This window comes from Amblyomma mixtum, chromosome 7 (assembly GCF_055824585.1).
Source record: "Amblyomma mixtum isolate Tamu chromosome 7, ASM5582458v1, whole genome shotgun sequence".
Classification (NCBI taxonomy): domain Eukaryota; kingdom Metazoa; phylum Arthropoda; class Arachnida; order Ixodida; family Ixodidae; genus Amblyomma; species Amblyomma mixtum.
In genome coordinates this window covers 106,484,501-106,505,395 of record NC_143018.1, presented here as the reverse complement: position 1 = coordinate 106,505,395, position 20,895 = coordinate 106,484,501, and the positions used below count along the sequence as shown (strand labels likewise).

The following is a 20,895-nucleotide window of genomic DNA, read 5'->3' as shown; positions in this document are numbered from 1 at the left end:
AACCGAAGCGTGGTGAACGCCGCATCACAGTCTGGTGCCCAAGACGAGAGGTTGTTGTCGCCGGCAAGCAGATGAGTCAGGGTAGACAGGATGGAAGCGAAATTGGGCACGAAGCGGCGAAAATTAGAGCACAGCCCGATGAAGCTACGCAGCTCTTTCAGTGAAGGGGGTCGGGGGAACTCGGCAACTGCGCGCAGTTTTGCAGGATTAGGAAGGACGCCTTGCTTGGAGACGACGTTGTCCAAGATGGTAAGCCGCCGGGCTGCGAAGCAGCACTTCTTCAAATTCAGATGCAAGCCAGCGTCGGTCGAACATTGCGGGACAAGCTCGAGGCGGACCAGGTGAGACGAAAAGTGTCGAGAAAAGACGACGATATCATCCAGGTAACAGAGACACGTGTGCCATTGAGTCCGCTGAAAGCTGTGTCCATCATGCGCTCGAATGTGGCCGGCGCATTGCACAAACCAAATGGCATGACGTTAAATTCGTAGAGGCCGTCGGGCGTAACAAAGGCCGTCTTTGGCCGGTCAGCAGCAGCCATGGGCACCTGCTAGTAGCCAGAGCGCAGCTCCAGTGAGGAAAACAATTCCGCGCCTTGCAGGCACTCGAGGGCATCTTCAATACGGGGAAGTGGATACACATCCTTTCGCGTAATCTTGTTGAGGCGACGATAATCAACGCGAAAGCGGAAGTATCCGTCCGTCTTCTGCACCATAAAAAAGGGAGAGGCCCAGGAGCTTTGAGAAAGCTGGATGACACCGCTCTGAAGCATGTCGTCCACTTCTTTAGTAATGATGGTGAGTTCAGGGGCCGACACGCAATAAGGACGCTGGCGCAAAGGGGCATGCGTGCCGGTGTCGATGCAGTGAGTGACCAGGGAAGTGCGGCCAAGAGAGGTGTGCGGGAAGTCGAAGGACGGACGGAAACCTTGAAGTAATGCGACGAGCTGACCACGTTGGTGGGGCGAAAAGCTGGCATCGATCGATCGAGAAGAAACAGAAACGGTGTCTTGGTTTGGCGCAGAAGCAGAGGAACCAATGGCATCTATCTGGAGAGGGGCAGGTTCTTCAGAAACGGAGTATGGAAGAGCATGATCGACTGAGTCGACATGTCCCAGGCATTCGCCGCGGAGAAGCGTTGATGGACAAGAAAAAGATTTCGCGACGTAAATTGCGCTGTAGCCATCGCAGATAGTCAGAAGAGCGAACGGAAAATGAAACAGTGGCGACGGGCAGCAGCATCAGTCAGAGTAAAGAGAACAGTCGGATCAGGATCGCAGGCTCTAGAGAGGGGAACCAGGGCTGCGGAGTAGGCAGGGATGTCAGTATCATCAGCGACCAGCATTTTATCGGGTCGGGGAGAGGTGTCGCACGGTAGGCTGGCGCAGAGCGGAGACAGTTAAATGCGGGCGCGGGCACATGCGATGATTGATTGATGAAGGGTTAGAGAGTCACAGCCCAGAATGACATCGTTAGAACAGCGGGACAGCACGAAAAACTCGGCGGTGTACACAACATCCCGGATAACAAGGCGAGCTGTGCATGACGCTAGAGGTTGAATGCGGTGCGAGCTTGAAGTGCTGAGGCAAAAGACGAAACAGGCGTCGTCGCTTTACGGAGTCTTCGGCAAAGGACTGCGCTAATAACAGATACAGCAGCGCCCGTCTCTACAAGGGCGAGAACGGCGACACCATCAACAAACACTTCGACAACAGTGGTGGGTGAAGACGGAGGACTTGGACAGTTCGATCGAATCGCAGTTCTTGCCTGCGGAACTGCGGCTTTTAGTTTTCCTCCGGACGGGAAGGTGAGCGCCGGCACATGGGAGAGAGAAATCGGAGAGAGTATGAAGAACAGTCAACAATGAAGGAGTCCGCAGGGATGCCGGAGGAAACAGGTAGCGAAGGAGGCGCAGAGTCATAGCAGAATGGGCTTGCCCCGTCCAGGCAACTCCGCGCGTGTTGGCGACAAAGCCGTGCGACGTGGCCTGGCAAGCAACAATCATAACATATGGGGCAGTTGTCTTGGGTGCGCCATGAATTCATGACGGCACGGCGAGGCGGCAGACGACGACGGATACGTGCCGGCGGAGGTGGCAGCGGCGCGACAGATGGGTGGGAAACATAGACGTCGTGGGGTCTGGCGGCAACCTCAGTGTATGGCAGTCACAGGCGGAAGCCGAGGGCTGGAGGGCAAAACGTCGGCGACCGGCTCTTGGATGGTACGTCGAAGTGTGGGATCAAGGGATGGCGCAGGGTTGCCAGACACAGGCAGGAGGGACAGTTGGCGGGCCACCTCTTCCCGTATAAAGGCCTTGATCTCGGGAAGCAGTGAGGCCTGGTCAGAAACCAGACTGCAGACCGCCGGCTCAGGAAGTGACTCGTCGAGCACGCCGGAACAGCCTGTAGAAGTCCTCTGCTTCCTGATGACGTCATAGCTTTGGCAAAGCTGGATAACATTCACCACTGTTTGGATTCCTGGCTAGCAACATCTGGAACGCGTCGTCCTAGATACCCTTCAAGATATTATTAATTCTGTCGGCCTCGGGCATGGTGGGTTGATGCGCTTGCACAGGTCGAGAACATCTATATAACTCGTGAAGGTTTCGGTGGTCTGCTGAGCGCGAGCGCGGAGGCGTAGTTCGGTGCGCGTTTGCGCACAGCTGGGCGGCCGAATACCTCCGAGAAACTGGTCTTGAAGGACGACCAGGTAGGCAAGTCGGCCTCATGATTTCGAAACCACAAGTTTGCTACGTCGGTAAGATAGTACAGGGCATTACCTAGGTTGGTGGTATCGCCCCACTTGTTGTGGGAGCTGACGTGCTCGTAAGACGACAACCAGTCGTCGAAATCGTGGCCGTCGGCACCGCTGAAGACACTGGATTCAGCTGCCGGAGCCCGCGAGAACAGTGGATGGTAGGCGAAGGGATGGGGGCTGTCTGGCTGGTGACCGGGCATAACGGACGGCGAAGGTAAGGTGCTGCTACGGAGCTCCAGGTTGAGGATGAGAGGGGAAACTTACAGCAGCCTCCACCAAATGTAGGAGGGGGTTGTGGCTCAGCAGAACCTAGGTCACTTTACAACGTCCAGCAAAGGTTCAGGCCAAGCGTCCGGGCTGGTTGGTTGGTTGGTTGGTTGGCCTCAAATAAAATGGCACATACCCACCACCGGGGAGTGGCCAAGACACAGGCGGTGAAGTGCTGAAAACAGGAGCATTTATAAAGAAGGAAAAGGAGTAGAAATAGGGAATAGGCTGACAAATTGGACAAGCTGCGAGCGAGATTCACACCTAAGAATCGTCGTCGTCTTTCACCCCGACAGTTCACCACAGTGAACGAGCGCGGCGGCTACACTACAGCGCAAACATCTGGCTGTTCCACATACACGTGTCAGCCGATTATGTATGCACCTTCAGTTAAGTATTCGGGGCTCTTTTTAATGGCGACATTTGATGGAACTCACATTTATTCTATGTAAGCCAAAGGTCAGAGGTAGCCTAGTAATCAGGATAGCATGCTGCCGGGCGAGTTAGTGCTGCATCTAGTGAAAAAAATAAGCGCAAACGACATAAGGGACGTAGGAAAGAAGAGCAAACACGACGACGACAAGCGCTAATAGCTAGCCTAGCAATACACTCGGGGGGGGGGGGGGATAAGGGGGGGGGGGCATGGCTTTGTCAGAGATTTCCAGTAGATCAGATAACACATGATTCTCGTGCCAAGATGTTGAAATAATCATTTTCCATGCGCTAGTTTACAGTGTGCTGCGCCGTGCGTTGACCATTTATGGACATTTTGTTTGTAGATAAAACTCAAGGGTTAACTCAAATTTGCATTCTTTTTTATGTACAACGGTATACGGTTTATGCTAAAGCAAAGGTATAGATTTCTTTAAGCCGTTGAATTTGGGGTTGAAACTTATTAATCAAGCACATTTAGAATAGCGATTACAAGTTGCGTTATACCCGATCCCGCTGTGTAACTCCCTAAGGCCAAATAACCCTATTCAATTCCCAAGGTGGCGATAAAATATGGAAAAGTAACGCGTGAACATCATTCCAGCCAAATTTAACAAGTTACCAGCACCGGTAAAAAATGCAAACTAAAGACGCGAGTATAAAAAGGCAGTTAGAGCATCAGGAGTCTAAAATAATGTTTCTTACATAACATTAAGTTTAATATTCCACTAATAGTTCTGTGGACGTCTCGTGCGCCCTGACTGCCAGGAACTGCTAGCAAAGCCATTTCAGGCATTGCTAGGCCTGCCGTTTGTGTTTGTCACCCGTCACGCACGATATTGCACTGCGTGCAAGACAACAAAATTAATAAAAATCTGGGATCCGAGATCACAATATAAGATATTATTCAGCGCGTGTTACAATAATGAAATTCTGCGCGTTTGCTTGTGCAGTTTAGCAAAAAGAAAGGAGGTGTAGGTACCGGCTAAGCCACATTTGCTGAGGCTGCCATAAACAGGCACGGTGGCAAACGTGAAACATTTCGTGCATGGGCCAAAATATCAGACGAGCTTTTACCTCATTTGAAGTGAAGCTGTAAGAAGAGCCCTTTCAATGAATGGCAAAGTGCTGTTCCTCACCGGTTGTCGTGGTACTAGGCGTAGCGTAACTGGGAGGGCGAGAGCCGCCGCCGCCGCTAATGACACCGCCGCCACCGCCGCCACCGCCGCCACCGCCGCTGCTTTCTTGATCGATCTGAACGTCTTCTTCCGGACGATGCAGTCCTGCAGGGCAGCAAGAAAAAGTGTCAGGGTTATCCTACGAAAGGATGGACAGCATTAGAAGACGAAGGAAACAGTGTGCAATGCACAGCGCGAGAGTAGGTAGCACGAGGCGTGTTCGGCTGCGGCCATAGCCCAGTGGTCTCGCGCAGTGCCCTGCGAAGCTGACCTGTTCGCGCCGCCGTAGCTTCGAATCCCGGTCACGGATATTGACGTGGCTTCTTTTTAAGCCTAACGTGGCGTCACTGTTACTAGGCAACGGCACAAGGTCCAAAGGTGACAAGATTCTTGGTCGGTGTTGGTGAGCGTGTGGGTGCTCGCGCACTAAAATGTCAGAATCACCGAAGAATTCACTGCGAACAGCAGGACTCAACTACCATCACATAGCGTCGGCTGTTTCATTTACAACTGCATGAAACCACCTATAATCAGCACTTCAATTAACAAATCTGTTATATAAACAAGTCTGACATGGTTCGCACACGGCGCGGGAATCTAACGCCGGCAATTTCTCCTTTGTCAAGTCGATTTTTTTCCAATTTGCTCTCTAATACTTTCAGGGTCGGTGGCCTCTGTCTGCTGTGCTGGATAGCGCAAATGTTACAAGGCGTAGTCCTTTTTAATACCATAGTGTTAAGGATCAGTTCAGTGGCGAAACCACCGTAGTTTTCGTTCGCGTGCCTAGAAAATGTGGATTGGTCGAGAGGATTATGACGTCAAAACCACATGACCGCGTGGGTGATACAAACCAAGACCTACTGAACTACAGACCTGCACATTTGGCGGGGTCCTATGGAGCAGCGTGCGCCAACTTTCGTTAGCTTATTGGCCGTTGAGGGCGCTCGGTTGACCTGTTCGTCTGCTGTCATCATCATCATCGTTTGCCAATTTGCGCAAGATATTTAATACATTTGTTTCGTCTTCTTCTGCTATCTTAACATCAACGATAAAAAAATCCACAATAACGAGTTTTTCCGCTCTGGATGAGTACAAAAAGCGTCCTTCTTTTTATCCGCTTCCTTTTCGTCAGCATCACCGTGCCTAGCATAGATAAATGGATGTTAATGATTACGTGGACAAACGACAAAACTGCCTTCTTTGAAATAAAATGATGGAGGAGGCCATCTTGTTCAACAGGTATAATATGGCGCCACGCTTCCCGTAGGTGTCTTTCCCTAGCGGCAAAAGGCATGAACTAGAACATGCGCGCTGGAGCAGTGCCAAATGTGCAGGTCTGTAGTTCAGTAGGTCTTGATACAAACACCCCACAACCATCCCACAGTAAAACAGTAAGTAATAGTGAACACGCTTAACACATGCCAAACACCTATCGCGTTTTTGTGGCGTCTCTGTGTAGGAGGACATAATTTTCGCATTTCATAATATTCTGCGCGCTTATTCTGTGCGGTATTTGTACTACGGTCGGAGATTTCGTGCTCTTGTTCTTTCTGCACTAGTGGCCCTAGTGGCCAAGGCCTAGCCTATGGACCTTTGCCTGCTCTTAGAATCTGTCTGAGGCAGTAATTGAGGCAAAAACTGTGTGGATGCTGACAGCATTCAATCATACGAGATTCTCAGCAATATTTTACTGTATTTTCTGGGCTGTAGCCCGCACCCGATCTATAGTCTGCTGGGGTAAATTTCGGGTTAAAATTAAGTTTTCGCTTAGATAGACTACACCCGATTTATAGTCCGTAGTGACAAATTTTAGCTGAAAACATGATCATTTACGTTTTCCGTAGACGTTTCAGCGAAGTAGCAGACAATTTCTTCCCGTTGTTTCTGGAAAGGAGCCCATATAACCTGCACGTTTTTCACACGCCTCTGCTCGGTTCGAATTCACTGCTTGCGCACGTTCGACTACTCTGAGACTTGAACCGTCGCAGTGGCTCAGTGATTAGAGCGCTCAGCTATTGGTTCGGAGTTCCCAGGTTCGAACCCGAGCGCGCAGCGGCCGGACGATCCCCAGGTGGCCGAAATTATTCCGGAGCCCTCCACTACGGCACGTCTTTCTCTGTTCTTCCTCTCCCGCCTTCCTCCCTTCCCTTTAAGGTGTGGGTGAGTTGTCTACCGGGAAGTGAGACAGCTCCTGCGCCATTTCCTTTCCTCAAAAACCACTAGATTTACACCGAGCTTGAATGCTGCTGGGAAGGTTCGGAGCCATCGCAACCGTTCTCCGAGAAGAACTACGACGCCCCCGGCCTTACATCTCCTCTCCCGGCGTTATACGTGCAGGTGTCGCGCATGTACTAAAACATCTGAGCAATGAAGATCAGCCACTGTAAGTACCGCCAGCAGCATCTGCTTGCATATTAAAGCGGACGCCAAACCGGAGCTGATTTCGTAATCTGATTTAGCACGGCAAAATGTCGCAGGCGCATTCGGCTCCCGTTTTCTTCACTTTGTATCCACGCATTGCTTCGCATTGCGTTTATAAGGTAATAAAAGCAGCGTTTAAGCTATAAAACTACAACTACATTCAACGAGTTTGCTTATCGTTACGTGCACTGTGTTGTCTGTGTAGAGGGCCAACATTATTTGCTCACCTTCACTCAACATGACCATGACCATGATGATCGATATCACTGTGAACAGAACACAGCTTGCAGCCAGGAACAGGAACAGCCAGTTCTGGGTGCTCTGGCTTGAAAAGAAAAAGCCACAAGAACTTCAGTCAAACCAGTGTTCTGGGTGCCGTTATGGGTCAGTACATAAACGTGGCACCCCTTTATATTCAAGTAAATGTCCATAACAGCGCGAAAGTTCAATCTCGAGATGGACAGCTAAGTATCTACAAGGTTTAGAAAAGTACGCAAACTTTTCAACCACAGTAAGGTAGCTTATGTGAGATTCGTATTAATATTTTTCTTGGCATTTATGGCGGGCCCAATAGCAGCATCCGCCGACCCATCGCAGTAGGCAGGCGCATCGTTCTCAAATTCCCAAAGGCTCTATATTTAGCTCATATTACTGCCCATCCCATACGATGGAATAAAACAGGGAATACTTTTACCTGTTGCAAGCCCGTGGCTTTGTCTAATGGTGGCCAAATGTAGCCTCCATCATCGCCCATCAGGGTTTTTGTTCCGCCTTAGCTACCATTGCATAACTTGAACTGAAATGCCCTGTACTCAACACTATATACAACCACTCCCCTCTTCAATGCCCTCGGGCCTGGAGGGTAAAATAAATGAAATGAAATGGACGTCAACATTGTGCACTCTGGGGCTTTAAATTAGAATTATTTGTGTCAGACCTCTTTGAAGATACGACAACCGCTGACTACATATACTGAAGAGCACTTAATCGCGAAACACTTATCATGAACCACTATAAAATAAAGCTTCGAATTTGGCCATACATACTTACAACCACGTGCTTACAACAGAGAACTACACTACTGTGTTCATACACTGAGGACTCACTGCCCCCTTTGCCTCCGAAAGGAAAAATGCTTTTCTTATTTTCGGTAACGCGCCGCACTAAATCCTAAAAGGAGAACACCTTTCCCTACCCTTCCCTTTCCTTTCCTTCCCTTTATCAGATGCCGTGATGGCTCAGTAGGCAGTGCACCGATAGTTAATGATGATGATGATGATGATGATGATGTCCTCAGGCTTAATGGCACATACCCACGGCGGGGGATTGGCCAAGGTGCATAGCGGATCGATGGTTAATATTTGAAAGAAGACACTGCGTTTACCTTCCACTGCATGATTTTAACTGACGGCGAGGTACTCTCATAACCTCAACCTACTATCTGTCACTATCCGCTACTCCTTGGGTAACTGTCGTTTTCATTCATTTTTTTCATTCATTTATTTATTGGTCTTTGTTGCATTAAAAATGTACGCAAACACTGCCCGGACCCATAGCCAACGGCTAGTAACGGGTCCAATGGAAAAAAAGGTATACAAACATGCAGGCAACAATGTACCAAAATAAAGACAGTAAGTTAGTATAAAGAATGCTATACATCACTCTCAACACTTGTAAGAGCATCAACAAAAGAAATACATATATTACAGATTATATAAACTAAGAAACTTAGATCAAACAAAACGCGTAGAACTTATACAAAAATTAAGGCATCACAAAAAGCGAAGGGAAAATAGCTGGAAAATAGGCCTGGCAGGAAATTTGATGCTGTGCGGAAGTACGGAAACTGCGCTTGTGGACTACTCGAAGAGCATGACTGAGAGTGTCTGGGATGAGACTTTTCGTGAATTGCGATACTGTCGAAAATTTATGACAGCTTTCGTGAAACTTCGTTGACGGTATACATGCGTGTGCCAAAAATATTACGAATGTAAAATCTTGTCAAAATATTACTTACAGGAAAAAAATGTAAAACTCGAAGTATCCAGGCTAAACGGAAACTGAGCAAACTGCTGTGTGCGAACGTACCGGCAATGGTTAAGAATGAAATTGATCGCAATTTTCCGACTGTTTGTCTAATGGAAAGCAAAGGCAAGATAGGAGTAGGTACAGAGAAATTGTAATTCCTGATATCATGCAAGCCTACTGTACTGCTTCAAAAAGAATAATATTAGTTGCAGGATATCAAAAGATCACTTACTCGGTTTGCCCAGAACCTAATTCGAAATGTGAGAGTGATGTTTGTTAGTCATTTTGAAGTTATAAATCCCACTTTTTATCAATGAAGAAAAAATTCCCACAAAGAAAATTTTATTAAGTTTACTGTCAACGATTTTCCCTTTCGTGTTTCGGAAGGAGTTACAAGAGGTGCTACAAGATCATTTGACCAAATTGCGGGCTGAACAAAAATTGAAGACGGGTTTTACGCAGTAGACATGAAAATGACACTCCCTAACAAATGCTACCGCGATACAGCCGGCATCAGCTTTCACTGAGGTCTTTACTGCTACCGCTAGCTTTCATGCACCTTCCTTCACTGCACCACTTAAACAGAAATGGAGTAATGCTTACTTATCTGGGACTGTATCGATGATCCTGTAACGCGTCAAGTGTGGCCCGAAGACCACAAATTATTAATACGAACTAAGGAGTCTACACGGCAGGCATAAGAAACAGTATTGCCGCGAATCTTTGTAGTGCTTGTTTGTTGTGTTTATTTGTTCATGCTTCAAGGCTGCCGGCACGCCGCTTTATCGCTTCGTTTGTGACGCAAGACGCGCCTAGAATTATCTCGATTGATCGCATCCAGGTGGACCCGATTCTACTTTGTGCCAGAAAGTTCTAGAACCTTCCACGCTTTATCTGGAAGGTTCGCTATCAGCTTTAAAAAGAGCACGGCCGACAGCGGCGGGAATTCTGTTCGACGACCGCCGAGCACGCTTGTTGCTACGCCGCCGCCGAGTGATTCAGGTCTTTGCGGGCGCAAGTCAGCCCGAATAAAGAGCTCCGTTTCGAAGACATCCTCGTTGTTTTCCCTGTTCGCCGGACTGCAGTCACCACTACGTGACAGTATTCAACTCACTGCGAAGATTTAATTCACGTGATTTGTTGGGCATGAAGTATCAACTTCTTTACATCTTTTTGAAACGCTAAAAGCCTCCGGAATTGCAGAATCGCGACGAAAGCTAATGCTTAACAACGCGGCGCCTGCGGTCTCCGCTGTTCGTATTTATTTTCAGCGCGCTCTGACTTAGGTGGTGAGAAAAAGACGTTGGAGTCGTCCTAGAATGTATCATGGACCGCGTCTTTTTGCTGCCACCGAAGTAAAAGTGTGATGAAAAGAAATACAAACAGCGGGGTCTGTAGGCTGCGCTCTGTTCCCATTTCTTTTCATCACCCCTGTGCGATTTAGCAGTAATTTCGAATCACTCGACTGGACAGTCACACCGCTTGAATACATTCCCCATATCCTGCGAGAAATTTGAATGACGGAGGTTCCCTAACACGACGGGAGCATTTACGCGAAGTCCTCAGATGCATTTCCTTCGGAGGGGAGCGTTTTCGTTGTGGGTGCTTTTAATTTCCGCCATTATTCTTGATATTTGAACCAAAATCATAATTATCACCTTGGTGAACACTCATAGCGCGAATAACATGTGCGCACGAAGGACAGAATAAGGTACTACGCGAACGATAACACGCAGACTTGGTTAATGAGTTCGTACTTGTGAAAACGAAAAATGATCGATAAATGATTAGATTGGTTTAGTTTATGGGGTTTAACGTCCCAAAACGACTCAGGCTATGAGAGACGCCGTAGTGGAGTGCTCCGGAAATTTCGACCACCTGGGGTTCTTTAACGTGCACTGACAACGCACAAACTAGAATTTCGCCTCCTTAGAAATTCAACCGCCACGGTCGGGATTGAACCCGCGTCTTTCGGGTCAGCAGCCGAGCACCATAACCACTCAGCCACCGCGGCAGCTATATAAATGACGAGAACCCTAATTTTTAACTGCCCTGTGGGGTTCGCCAAGGCGCTCGCGGCCAGCTTGCCCTGTGTACACATTGGCATAAGAAAGTGGAATGTGATAGATAAGCACAACGTCAAAGACCTGGGCTTTCACACCTCGGTTTGGCTCTACTTCCCTTTTCGAGGACCGGAGACGCCACAGGACGGTTAGAAAAATTTTTTCAGCAGCAGTCTATCAGGTTGCAGCATTATCTCCGTTTTCGCCGTCTGGGGAAGGGCCGCGTGCAATGCTGTAGTAGAACGTCTCTGCATAAGCGGCGTTGCCTCTGCAACTCCGATCGCGCATTCCCCAAAATCAGTTAGTTAACTGATTTTGGGGAATGCGCGATGTTCACATGAATTACTCTCACACTACACCCGTGGTAGTATTCACTATGGGATACCTTATTTCCATGCCGGGTATACAGTCCAGTAAGTCGAGAAACGTAAAGATAGGTAAAGCACTTGACGGGAAGACAAGCGCGCTATGAAAGCCGTTCTATGCTTTTCAGCCATCGCGTCAGCTATTATTGATCGGCTCCGCCAGGTCAGTGCAATTTGATCGCCATAACGCCACAGAACCGGTTTGAGGAGAAAAAATGCCAGATATTCAATGCCAAAGTTGAAAGCGGCAACAGACGTGCTATGTCCTTCCAAAAGGCGTTATGGATACTCATCGTAAAGGAAACTATTGCGGAAATGGACTTTACAGCCTGGAATTGATCTCTGTTTTATCTTATTGCACTTTTTATTGCTCCGGGAGCGGTACGTAGGAAATATAGTACGTTCACAAAAAGTACTTCAGCGTGAGGAACCAGGAAAATCTGCAGTGCGGCTTAAATTCTCTTGTAAATCTCTCCATCCAGTGCAGTCAATCCAAGATCTGTTTCTGGCAGCTGAAAAAACCATGCCTTGCGTACACCAGCTATAATAAACACAAGAAGGATGTTCCGCTCTCTAGTCAACACAAACTACTACCTCAAAGTATGGCGTATGCCCTGTTGGCGCCGATTTCTTGCTTAGCGAAATGCCGACATCGCCGGCAGCACGGTCTTTTGTAGGTTCTTTTGAGGTAGTAGTAATTTAGAGTACAAAGTCGACACCTAAGTAAGTAAAGTTTATTATTTAGAACGCGGAGCAGCTGTGAGATGCGAAAAAACGGAATCGAGGTAACCGTTCGTCCCAAACCAAAATCATGCAACACTTTTGTCAGATCGCGCCAAGAATAAAAATCGTGTACAGAGCGTGAATAGAATGCTAGACATTCAGCGCCTGCGTTTGATGCCACGGTGGCACGTCGATATTGACAGTTTTCACTTCTCCGGTTAACTGCCGTAGCCGAATGAAATATGAGCGCTGCAGCTTTCACTCGCGACAGTTTCGCTCGGCCGGCGAAATACTGACAAGACCGCGTCCAGAGGCGGGGATGGGAGGCGACGTGTTCGGGCTTCCGATGCCACAGTATTAGCATGTTGGAAAAATAGCGCAAAAAAGAGGACGACGAAAGAAAGGGGACACACACAAGCTCTTTTCCAACATGCAACAACTCCAACTCGCCCAGTTTGTGCAACAGTAATCGCCCGCCTTGCTGCAACTTTTCATATATCCACTGATTTAGTGCTGCTCTAAACCGTGAAATGGGAAGGACCAACTCTGAATAATATATCGAGTGACTGTATTGTCACGTAGTGGTGACTGCATTACGGCGAATAGAACAACAGTGGGAATGGCTTAAACTAAACTCTTTATTCGGGCGGACTTGCGCCCGCAAAGAACTGAACCACTCACGGCGGCGTAGCAACAAGCGTGCTCAGTGGTCGTCGGACAGAATGCCGGCCGCTCTCGGTCATGCTCTTTTTAAAGCTGATACCGAACTTTCGAGATAAAGCTTGGAACTTTACTAGAACATTCTCGAACAACGTAGAATCGGCTCCGCCTGGGTGCGATCAATCGAGATAAATCTAGGCGCGTCTTGCATCACAAACAAAGCGATAAAGCGGCGTGCCGCCAGCTTTGCAGAATGAACAAAGAACCGCACACACATTCGCGGAAATATGCGGCTTGTAGGTTGAAACGTATACCTGTGGTAGTGACATCAAACGAAGAAGCTTGACCTGGAAAAACGCGAAAAAGCCTGTCTTAGTTGGGGACATTGGCCTCTAATGCTACAAATAAGCATTGGCAGTTTTCGCATTTGCGATCTGTTCTACAACTTCCTGCTGTGGTGCACGCCGTGTCCTGTAGATCACGCGCTACATGGCTGCATTAAATAGCGTAGTGCAATGCGACGCTATTATAAAAATTCGGAATTCGGTGCAACTATAGTACGAGGAACGCATAAAATACCGACAACGTGCAAGCTCTTCAAGGTCTTCATCTCTCGGCATAATTAAACGGCACGACTTCCTGGACAGTGCACTCGCTGATGGTAGCAGTTTCTGATATTATCAAGGTAATTACTGCTCGCATTGACGAAGCACTTTCGTTGTCGCTTTGTTGTTCGCAATAAATCGTTAAAACAACTCATAGGAGATATTCGCAGGATCTTTTGAATGCGTTAGCAGCCAGACTTTCCTTATATCCGACACTCTAAGAAAAAAAAAGGGGGGGGGGGGACTCAAAGGGGGCAAGAGGTTAGTCTTTTTGAGGCTAATTGACCTGCCGCTGTCATTCGTTTTTTTTTTTTTTTGGAACTAATTGCAAAGGATTGAACTGTTGGTCCCCTTGGAAAGGGGTGCAACAGTTGGTCCCCGGGAGCTGCTGTTTAAAGAAAAAATGCGAACGAAGCGTGATTTGCAACGTAATTTAAAGCGGGGTAGTTTCCGACAGCATTTAACACACATAGTAACAATCTAGGAAACAGAAATAAACACGTAGTCGAGAGCTGGACAAAATCTCGTCTGGTCGGGGACAATCATAGTAAAACTTGAAAACAACTCCGATCTAAAGAAAAAACAAAAAAAAATGGCGTTCCGGCTCCCGTACGTGAGCCTTGTTCACAATCAGATGAATTAGGTAGTCCATCGGCATTAAATACGATGGAAAAGAGGGTGCAGGGAGGGGAGAAGGGAGGTGTATGTGAATGGGAGCCCCTCATTAGTACATTTCATTTATCCACTGATTTTGAACTGCCCTAGATCGTGCAATGAAAGAGAGCGACATTGAGTAATATATCGAGTGACCATATACGGCATGTATTGTGAAACGTATACCTGTGGCAGTGATATCAAACGACGAAGCTTGACCTGGAAATAAACGAAAGAGCATGCATTACTTGAGGGCATGCTCCCCTAATACTGCAAATATTAACTGAGTTTTGACAGTTGCGATCTGTTCTAAAACTTCCTGCTGTGGTGCACGCCGTGTCTTGTAGACCACACGCTGCGTGGCTGCATTAAATTTGCAATCCGACGCTATAATAAAACTCGAAACTCGGTGCAACTGTAGTTCGAGGAATGCATAAAATGCAGATAACGTGCAATCTCTGCAAGGTGTACATATCACACTCTAAATACGAACACATCTATATAGGAGCAATACAGATTAAGCTGTCCTCTAGCGCTAGAGGACAGCTTTACTTCCTTTTTACTCTTTTCTGTTGAGAGTGCACGGCATAATCAAACGGCACGAGTTCTTTAATAGTGTCATCGCTAGTGGTAGCAATTCCTACTATTATCATGATAAATACTGCTCGCATTTGGGTGCTTGCCGTTCGCAATATATCATTCAGAAACTCTTGGGCGATCCTCGGTGTATCACTTGAATATACGTCAGCAGCTAAACATTCGTTACATAGAGGTTGACGCAGTAATGTGCGTTATATCCGAGGTAGTACACACCTAGGTTCGTTATATCAGATATCAACACAGTAAGTTCGTTACATCTTAGGTTTAGACACTAAAGTTCGTTACGTTCGTTATGTCCGATGTAACACACAAGTTACCTATACCCGAAGGTAACACACGAAAGCTGGATATGCCCGAGGTGACATGTTAAGATTCTCTGTATATTCAAAGTTAACACACGAAAGGTCGTTATATGCGACGTGGCATACGAAGGTTCGTTATATCCGAGGTGATACATTAAGTTCGTGTGGGTTACATACTATAAGTTCGTAACCCGGTAGGCAGGTTACCCCCTGCTAGCATCTGCCGACTGACGGCGCTCTCTATTTCCGCTTGGACCTCTCTACTTCCGCCTTCGATAACAATGGTCATGTAAATGAATCTGCAGCGTATGTTAGCAAAACGCAATTGGAGGATTTGTGGCTGAAAAGCAGAGAGGTGAAATCAGGTTAAAAGTGTAGGAAACCATAGTGAAAGAGGATAGCGAGTCTTAATGAGAATTAACAACACAGTTGAACAAAAAATAAGGACAAAAAACCTGAGCATGGTGGCAATTGCCACCGCCCCGTTTCAAAGGGGGCGCTCCTATTCATCCATCCATCCATCCATCCATCCATCCATCCATGGACCGACCCTTTTAATGCTAACGGATAGTCGCTAGAAATGAATGCTTGTCTGCTTTCAACAAAAAATATATATCGCATTTGCAACAACTTACTGGAGGCAGTGGCACCGAACGTTGAATATTCACCTGAAAATGACAGTAAGGTGTAAAGCACGCGATTACACACCCATAGGGCAACAATACAAATGTGGCAATATTAAGGTTGTGAGGTTTACGCATGTACAAAAATCCTTCATCCAACTAATTATGATAAGCACTGTAGTTCCTAGCTGTTCTTTAAATTTAGGCACTTGAGACCGGCGCGCTGAAAGGGAAGCAGTGAAGCGTCATGGTTTTGTGACATATGTTTTGTGGAAGACCGCGTAAGCTTGAATTCTGCCTGTTTTGCAGCCCACGCAAGTAGCGTACGCTGCCGAAAAATCCTCTGTTCCTGCTGACGTTTTGTTTTCCACAATTGCTAAAACAATTTGTGTCTGCACTCATTCAGCGAAGCTCCCACTATGCAATTAGAAAACGTCACCTTGTACTCTACCGGGAGCTCGAAACCTATTGGTTTCACTTCCTAGAAGAAGCTAGAACGTTGGAGCTGCAACGCATTGAGCCCGGATATTTTGAATTATATCCTCGTTACGGGGATAAAGGCCTTTGAGTAAAGGCCCTGAGGCAAAGGCCTTTCGGGTGAAGGGCTTTATAGTAAATGCCCTCTGGCGAAAAGCCTTAGGTAGAAGGACTTTATGCTAAAGGCCTTTAGGTCAAATGCCTTTAGCACGTAAGGACCTTAAGTGCCTCTAGAAGAGATTCCGCGCTTAGCTATGCCAAACCGTCTGTTGTTTTTTTGGTCTTGTCTAGCTTATAACAGCTGTGTTTTCAGGAAAGCGGTGCTATGATTAAAACGCGGTACCCTATCGATAATGGCCAGCATCAGTCTGTCCCCATTTCTCCTTTAAAACATACACGTGTAATGTTTTCAAGAATATTTTGTGGAGGTAGAAAATCAGCGCGCGCCAGAGGCTGAGCGACGGAGAACTGGCAAGAAGGCGGGGAAACCATGACGTTATAATTTTTATCACAGTGGTATAAAGGAGGCTGTGGGAAATTATTTGACTCTGCATAATTACAGGAAGGATGCAAACTTTTGTACATAGGAGAAATAATAGGAGGCAGTGCTTGAGACAAATTTTCTAAACAGCCTAGAACAAATAAGCAGACAAGGAAAGGGGAATGAGGGGCTCGTTATAAATATGAGAGAAGCCAACAGCCACAGAAACCAAGGGGCACAGGGGATTTTTTTTAATTAATTTATTTATTTTGTGGTGTTGATCAATTTATAATATTACTGAATATATTATCGCTTAAAGCTAATTGATTAGAAAAGCAGAAGAAAAAACAACCACATGCCGCCGGTGGGATCCGAACCCACGACCTCCGAATTACGCATTCGGTGCTCTACCTCTGAGCTACGGCGACGGCTGTCAAATCTTCTGCTTTCGGGGGTATTTATGTTTACAAATAACCTAACCTTGGGAGTGTTCACCAGCGCCGCCCACGCTCGTAAGCGGCGGACGTAGCACGTCCTGAGTTACCGCGGGCTGTCAATCATAAGTTATGTCAATCAATCAATGTTATGTCAATCATAAAACAGATTGAACGCGACTGCTGTTGCATATTTCGAAGGAGGCATCTAAGTTCACTTCGTCTTTTGCAGGCGCCCTTTCGCAATTCATTGATTCTTGCGCACTTAATCTTTTATTTACATGCGATTCGAAGCCCTTCTTAGGAGTTATCTAGGCCATGTAGCGCACAGTGCATCATACAGTATCTATTTAAGAGCCATGCAGCCTGGTCAGTACAAAACAATGGACGAGACTACGTTGCCGGCAGCAGGAAAAGCAGCCCGCAGAAAAATATGCCGGCAGTTTGAACCCATTGGCATTTTTAGGTCACATCATGGCACACAGCCTATGAAACGATGTTGCCGGAATTCTCTTTTTCCAGCTTTTTCGCTGGCAGAATACTCTGCACAAAAAGCTGCCGCCAGCCGGCAATCAAACCTTGCCCAACGAAGCTCAGAATGCTACCTAAAGGCGAGACACTCCCAGGGGAAACAAATATTAACTTTTTTCCTGTTTTATATTCGCATTTATAATAACAGACACAAAAAATCCCTTCTACACGGGAGGCTCTGCATGTCATGTGACTACAGCGAGCCAATCAACCAACACTGCCGGCAAACTAACCCGACAACTATTCGAGCCGTTATCTTGAGGACAACAACCACTAATCTGCCGGCTGCCGCCAGGATAGCCACACCCTGAAACAATTGTTTTCATCCTTCCGGGGTGGAGACTGCGGCACCCGGCCGCTCTCGGCGGCCACATTTTCAGGGCGGTGAGATACAAATACGGCCATGTGCTGTGCGTTCTAAATTTACGTTTCAGAACCCTGGGAGGTTTAAATTAAATCCGGAGCTCTAAACTACGTCGCTATGTGTCACTTCGGGAGACGCAAAACTCCATCGTGTTTCGCGCCACCGTCACGACTAAGCCTCGAAAAGAAAGCTCAGGTGCTGCAGCAGCTACGTGTAAACGGGACACAAAGTAGCCCGTATGCTACCGGCTCTTTCAGCTGGTCTCGTAGACCATGGAAGGTCACTGGAACGTGCACTCAAGTTCTCTCTAGAAGCCGGTCAATCGTTTCTAGTCCCAGCGAAATGGGGTGCGCAAACGCTTGCGCCAATACTCGCATGTTCGCTATCCTTAGCGCAATAAATAAGAGCGTTGTGCTCACCCATTGCCGAAGATGGAGCGAGGCGACACGAAAGGACCTAAGCTGGCGGGAGGCACGTGAAAACGCCTTTGTTTTCTTCATTCGCGGGCGCACGCTACGCTTCTTTTCCTTCCTTCGTAACGTAGGTGAGAGAGAGAGAGGCAGAAAGAAGGACGGAAGGTTGGTTGGTTGGTTAGCCTCAAGTAGAATGGCACATACCCACTACGGGGGAGTGGCCAAGACACAGGCGGTGAACTGTTGGAATGATTAGGAGTTTTAGAGGAAAAGGAGTATTAATAGGGTATAGGCTGACAGATTGGACGACGCAACGAAAGGGGTCCTGTTAGCTGGGAGATCGAAGATGGGACGACGGCTTTATGCGCAAATTTAGGGAGGTTAATCATGCGATGCCCAGCAGGCTACCCTACACGTGGGAGGGGAACAAAGGTGAGATACATTGATGGGGGAGCTACATAAGGGTATTGGTTGCGATAATTAATGAGATATATGTTTGAGTTATGAGTTGCTTTCTGTGGAGCGAAAGGTAGTTTCAGACGGCTTCGTAACAAAATGATAGGGAGCAGTCAGGTAGAAAAGCAGGGTTTCTAACCTACACTTATATAAAATTGCGTTATTATTTCCATGCAGAGCTGTACCACAAGTTATTTTACTCATCACTTAACCGTGCCCCTTATATCACGCCAGCATCATACATTTCCCACCGCACTAGCCACACGCTTCAAGTTTTTCGCCCACGTGCCCGAACTGTTACTTTTTCAGCCTCCTTCTTCCCACGTGCAGCTAAAGATTGGAACGGCCTTCCCCAGCATATCGTCGACATCACCTGTCCTTCATCATTTGCAAGAAACCTAAACAACATTTTTTGTTCATGATCACATGTCTTGTACCTTTTCTGCTAATCCCACCCCTTATGTAATACCCCGCGAGGGGTCTTTAAGGTAATAAAATGAAATGAAATGAAATGGTACGCTTTGAAGCGGTAAGCGCCTTCTACACACACCATTCGCGAATGTGCTTGTAATACCTGTAAAGGCCGTAATTTGAACCTCGAGAAGTCGATAGCAACGCTGATGATTTGTTTTGAGTTCTAAGTAAATCATAGTACGTCCTGATGAGTAAGGATAAGTCTTTCATTTAAACGATATTTTTTAAGCTTGTGTTAAGAGGAGATGCTTTGGCCTGGGTTGATTTCTCTTCAGACATTTTTTATACGCAGCAAATCTTTGAGGCGGTTTGGAAAAATTGGTATGATTAGAATGTGAAGAGTTCTTTTGCCTTTTGTTGTGCATAATTGGTATATCATAAATTAGGTAACGACGTTACAGAATAGCAGTACTAAAGAGTAACTTACTTTTTTGTTTTGCCATGATCGTTTCAAGTAGTTTGCGTAACTTACAGACATTAAAGATTTATGGGTGTTCCTTAAATGAGCCGCACTGCACTGAAGACACCTATTGTGAGTTAGTTGCTTATATACTGTGATACAGAGCTTAGACACCTCAAGGAAAAACACGATAAAGAACTTCACCGGGTAGTACGTCGGCTGTAACTGCTGCAAGTGTGAAGCGAATTGGGCTACACGTTGAAGGTTTTGCGTGTGTCCGCAGCGAAGTGCTGTGTTTCTGCAAGGTGGATTGCATCAGGTGTTTTATGCAGCAGAGCTTGGCGCAATTTGCCAGAATAAGCAAGCAGCATACTCGAGTGAATGAAACGAGTTTGGGCACTTGTTTGCGCGACACGTGTTCACTAAAACTTTAGGAGACATGCGTACTCACGAATACAAGCACAAAAAACACAATTTTCCGCTTCAAACATTAACTAAAGATAAAGCTGGAGTAAAGGTTACTAACCCAAATTGTGTATAAGGTATAGGCAGACACCCTCTATGATCGACAGGCCTGGCTATTTATTCTCGCAAGAAGCGTCACTTGCCCCAAATCTGGTTTTCCCCAGGGAGCCGGGACTCTTCCACCGCATGTAATCCTGCCTCCCTTCACCCATTTCCTTGTACTTAAGAGCCATCGAAGCAAACGGACATGTATTCACTTAAGGGAAATAGCGCAAAAAAAGGGGGACGGAAAGAAAGGAAACAACAGGACCAGCGCTAACTCACAACTGAAGGTTTATTCACAGGAAACAAGGAATATGAAGAGGGCCATCAATCAAACAAGTAAAACAAACACACGTGTTGCTACGCGGAATCAAGGAAAAGAACTTCACTGTCATGCAGGCTACAGACGGCTTGCTAACGCACAATCTTGTTTTTTTTTCTTCATATGAGAGGTTTCCATAATCTCTCTGGTTAATTGAGTCGGGTTAATTGGGTAGTAGCTCGTGTGTTTGTTGTACTTGTTTGACTGGTGGCCCTCTTTATATTTCTTGTTTTCAGTGAATAAACCTTCAGTTGCGAGTTAGCACTGGTCCTGTGGTTTCCTTTTTTCCGTCCCCGTTTTTTGCGCTATTTCTCTTAAGTATGTATCCCCAACTCGCCCGTTTCGCCTATGTATTCACT

The 20,895-nt window shown here is 46.8% G+C and overlaps 1 protein-coding gene across 1 annotated transcript in view; it reads right to left on the bottom strand.

Annotated features, from left to right (window-relative positions):
• Positions 1–18,387, bottom strand: part of LOC149337119 (uncharacterized) — a 132,744-nt gene extending 114,357 nt beyond the window's left edge. The window contains exons 1-7 of the mRNA XM_089554328.1: positions 18,384–18,387; positions 15,690–15,722; positions 14,339–14,371; positions 9,686–9,709; positions 9,315–9,330; positions 7,282–7,379; positions 4,595–4,738 (exon numbers count right to left, since the gene is read on the bottom strand). Coding sequence (XP_089410454.1) covers positions 4,595–4,738; positions 7,282–7,379; positions 9,315–9,330; positions 9,686–9,709; positions 14,339–14,371; positions 15,690–15,722; positions 18,384–18,387 — 352 coding nt within the window. The remainder of the gene's footprint in view (positions 1–4,594; positions 4,739–7,281; positions 7,380–9,314; positions 9,331–9,685; positions 9,710–14,338; positions 14,372–15,689; positions 15,723–18,383) is intronic.
• Between the last annotated feature and the right edge of the window lie 2,508 nt (positions 18,388–20,895).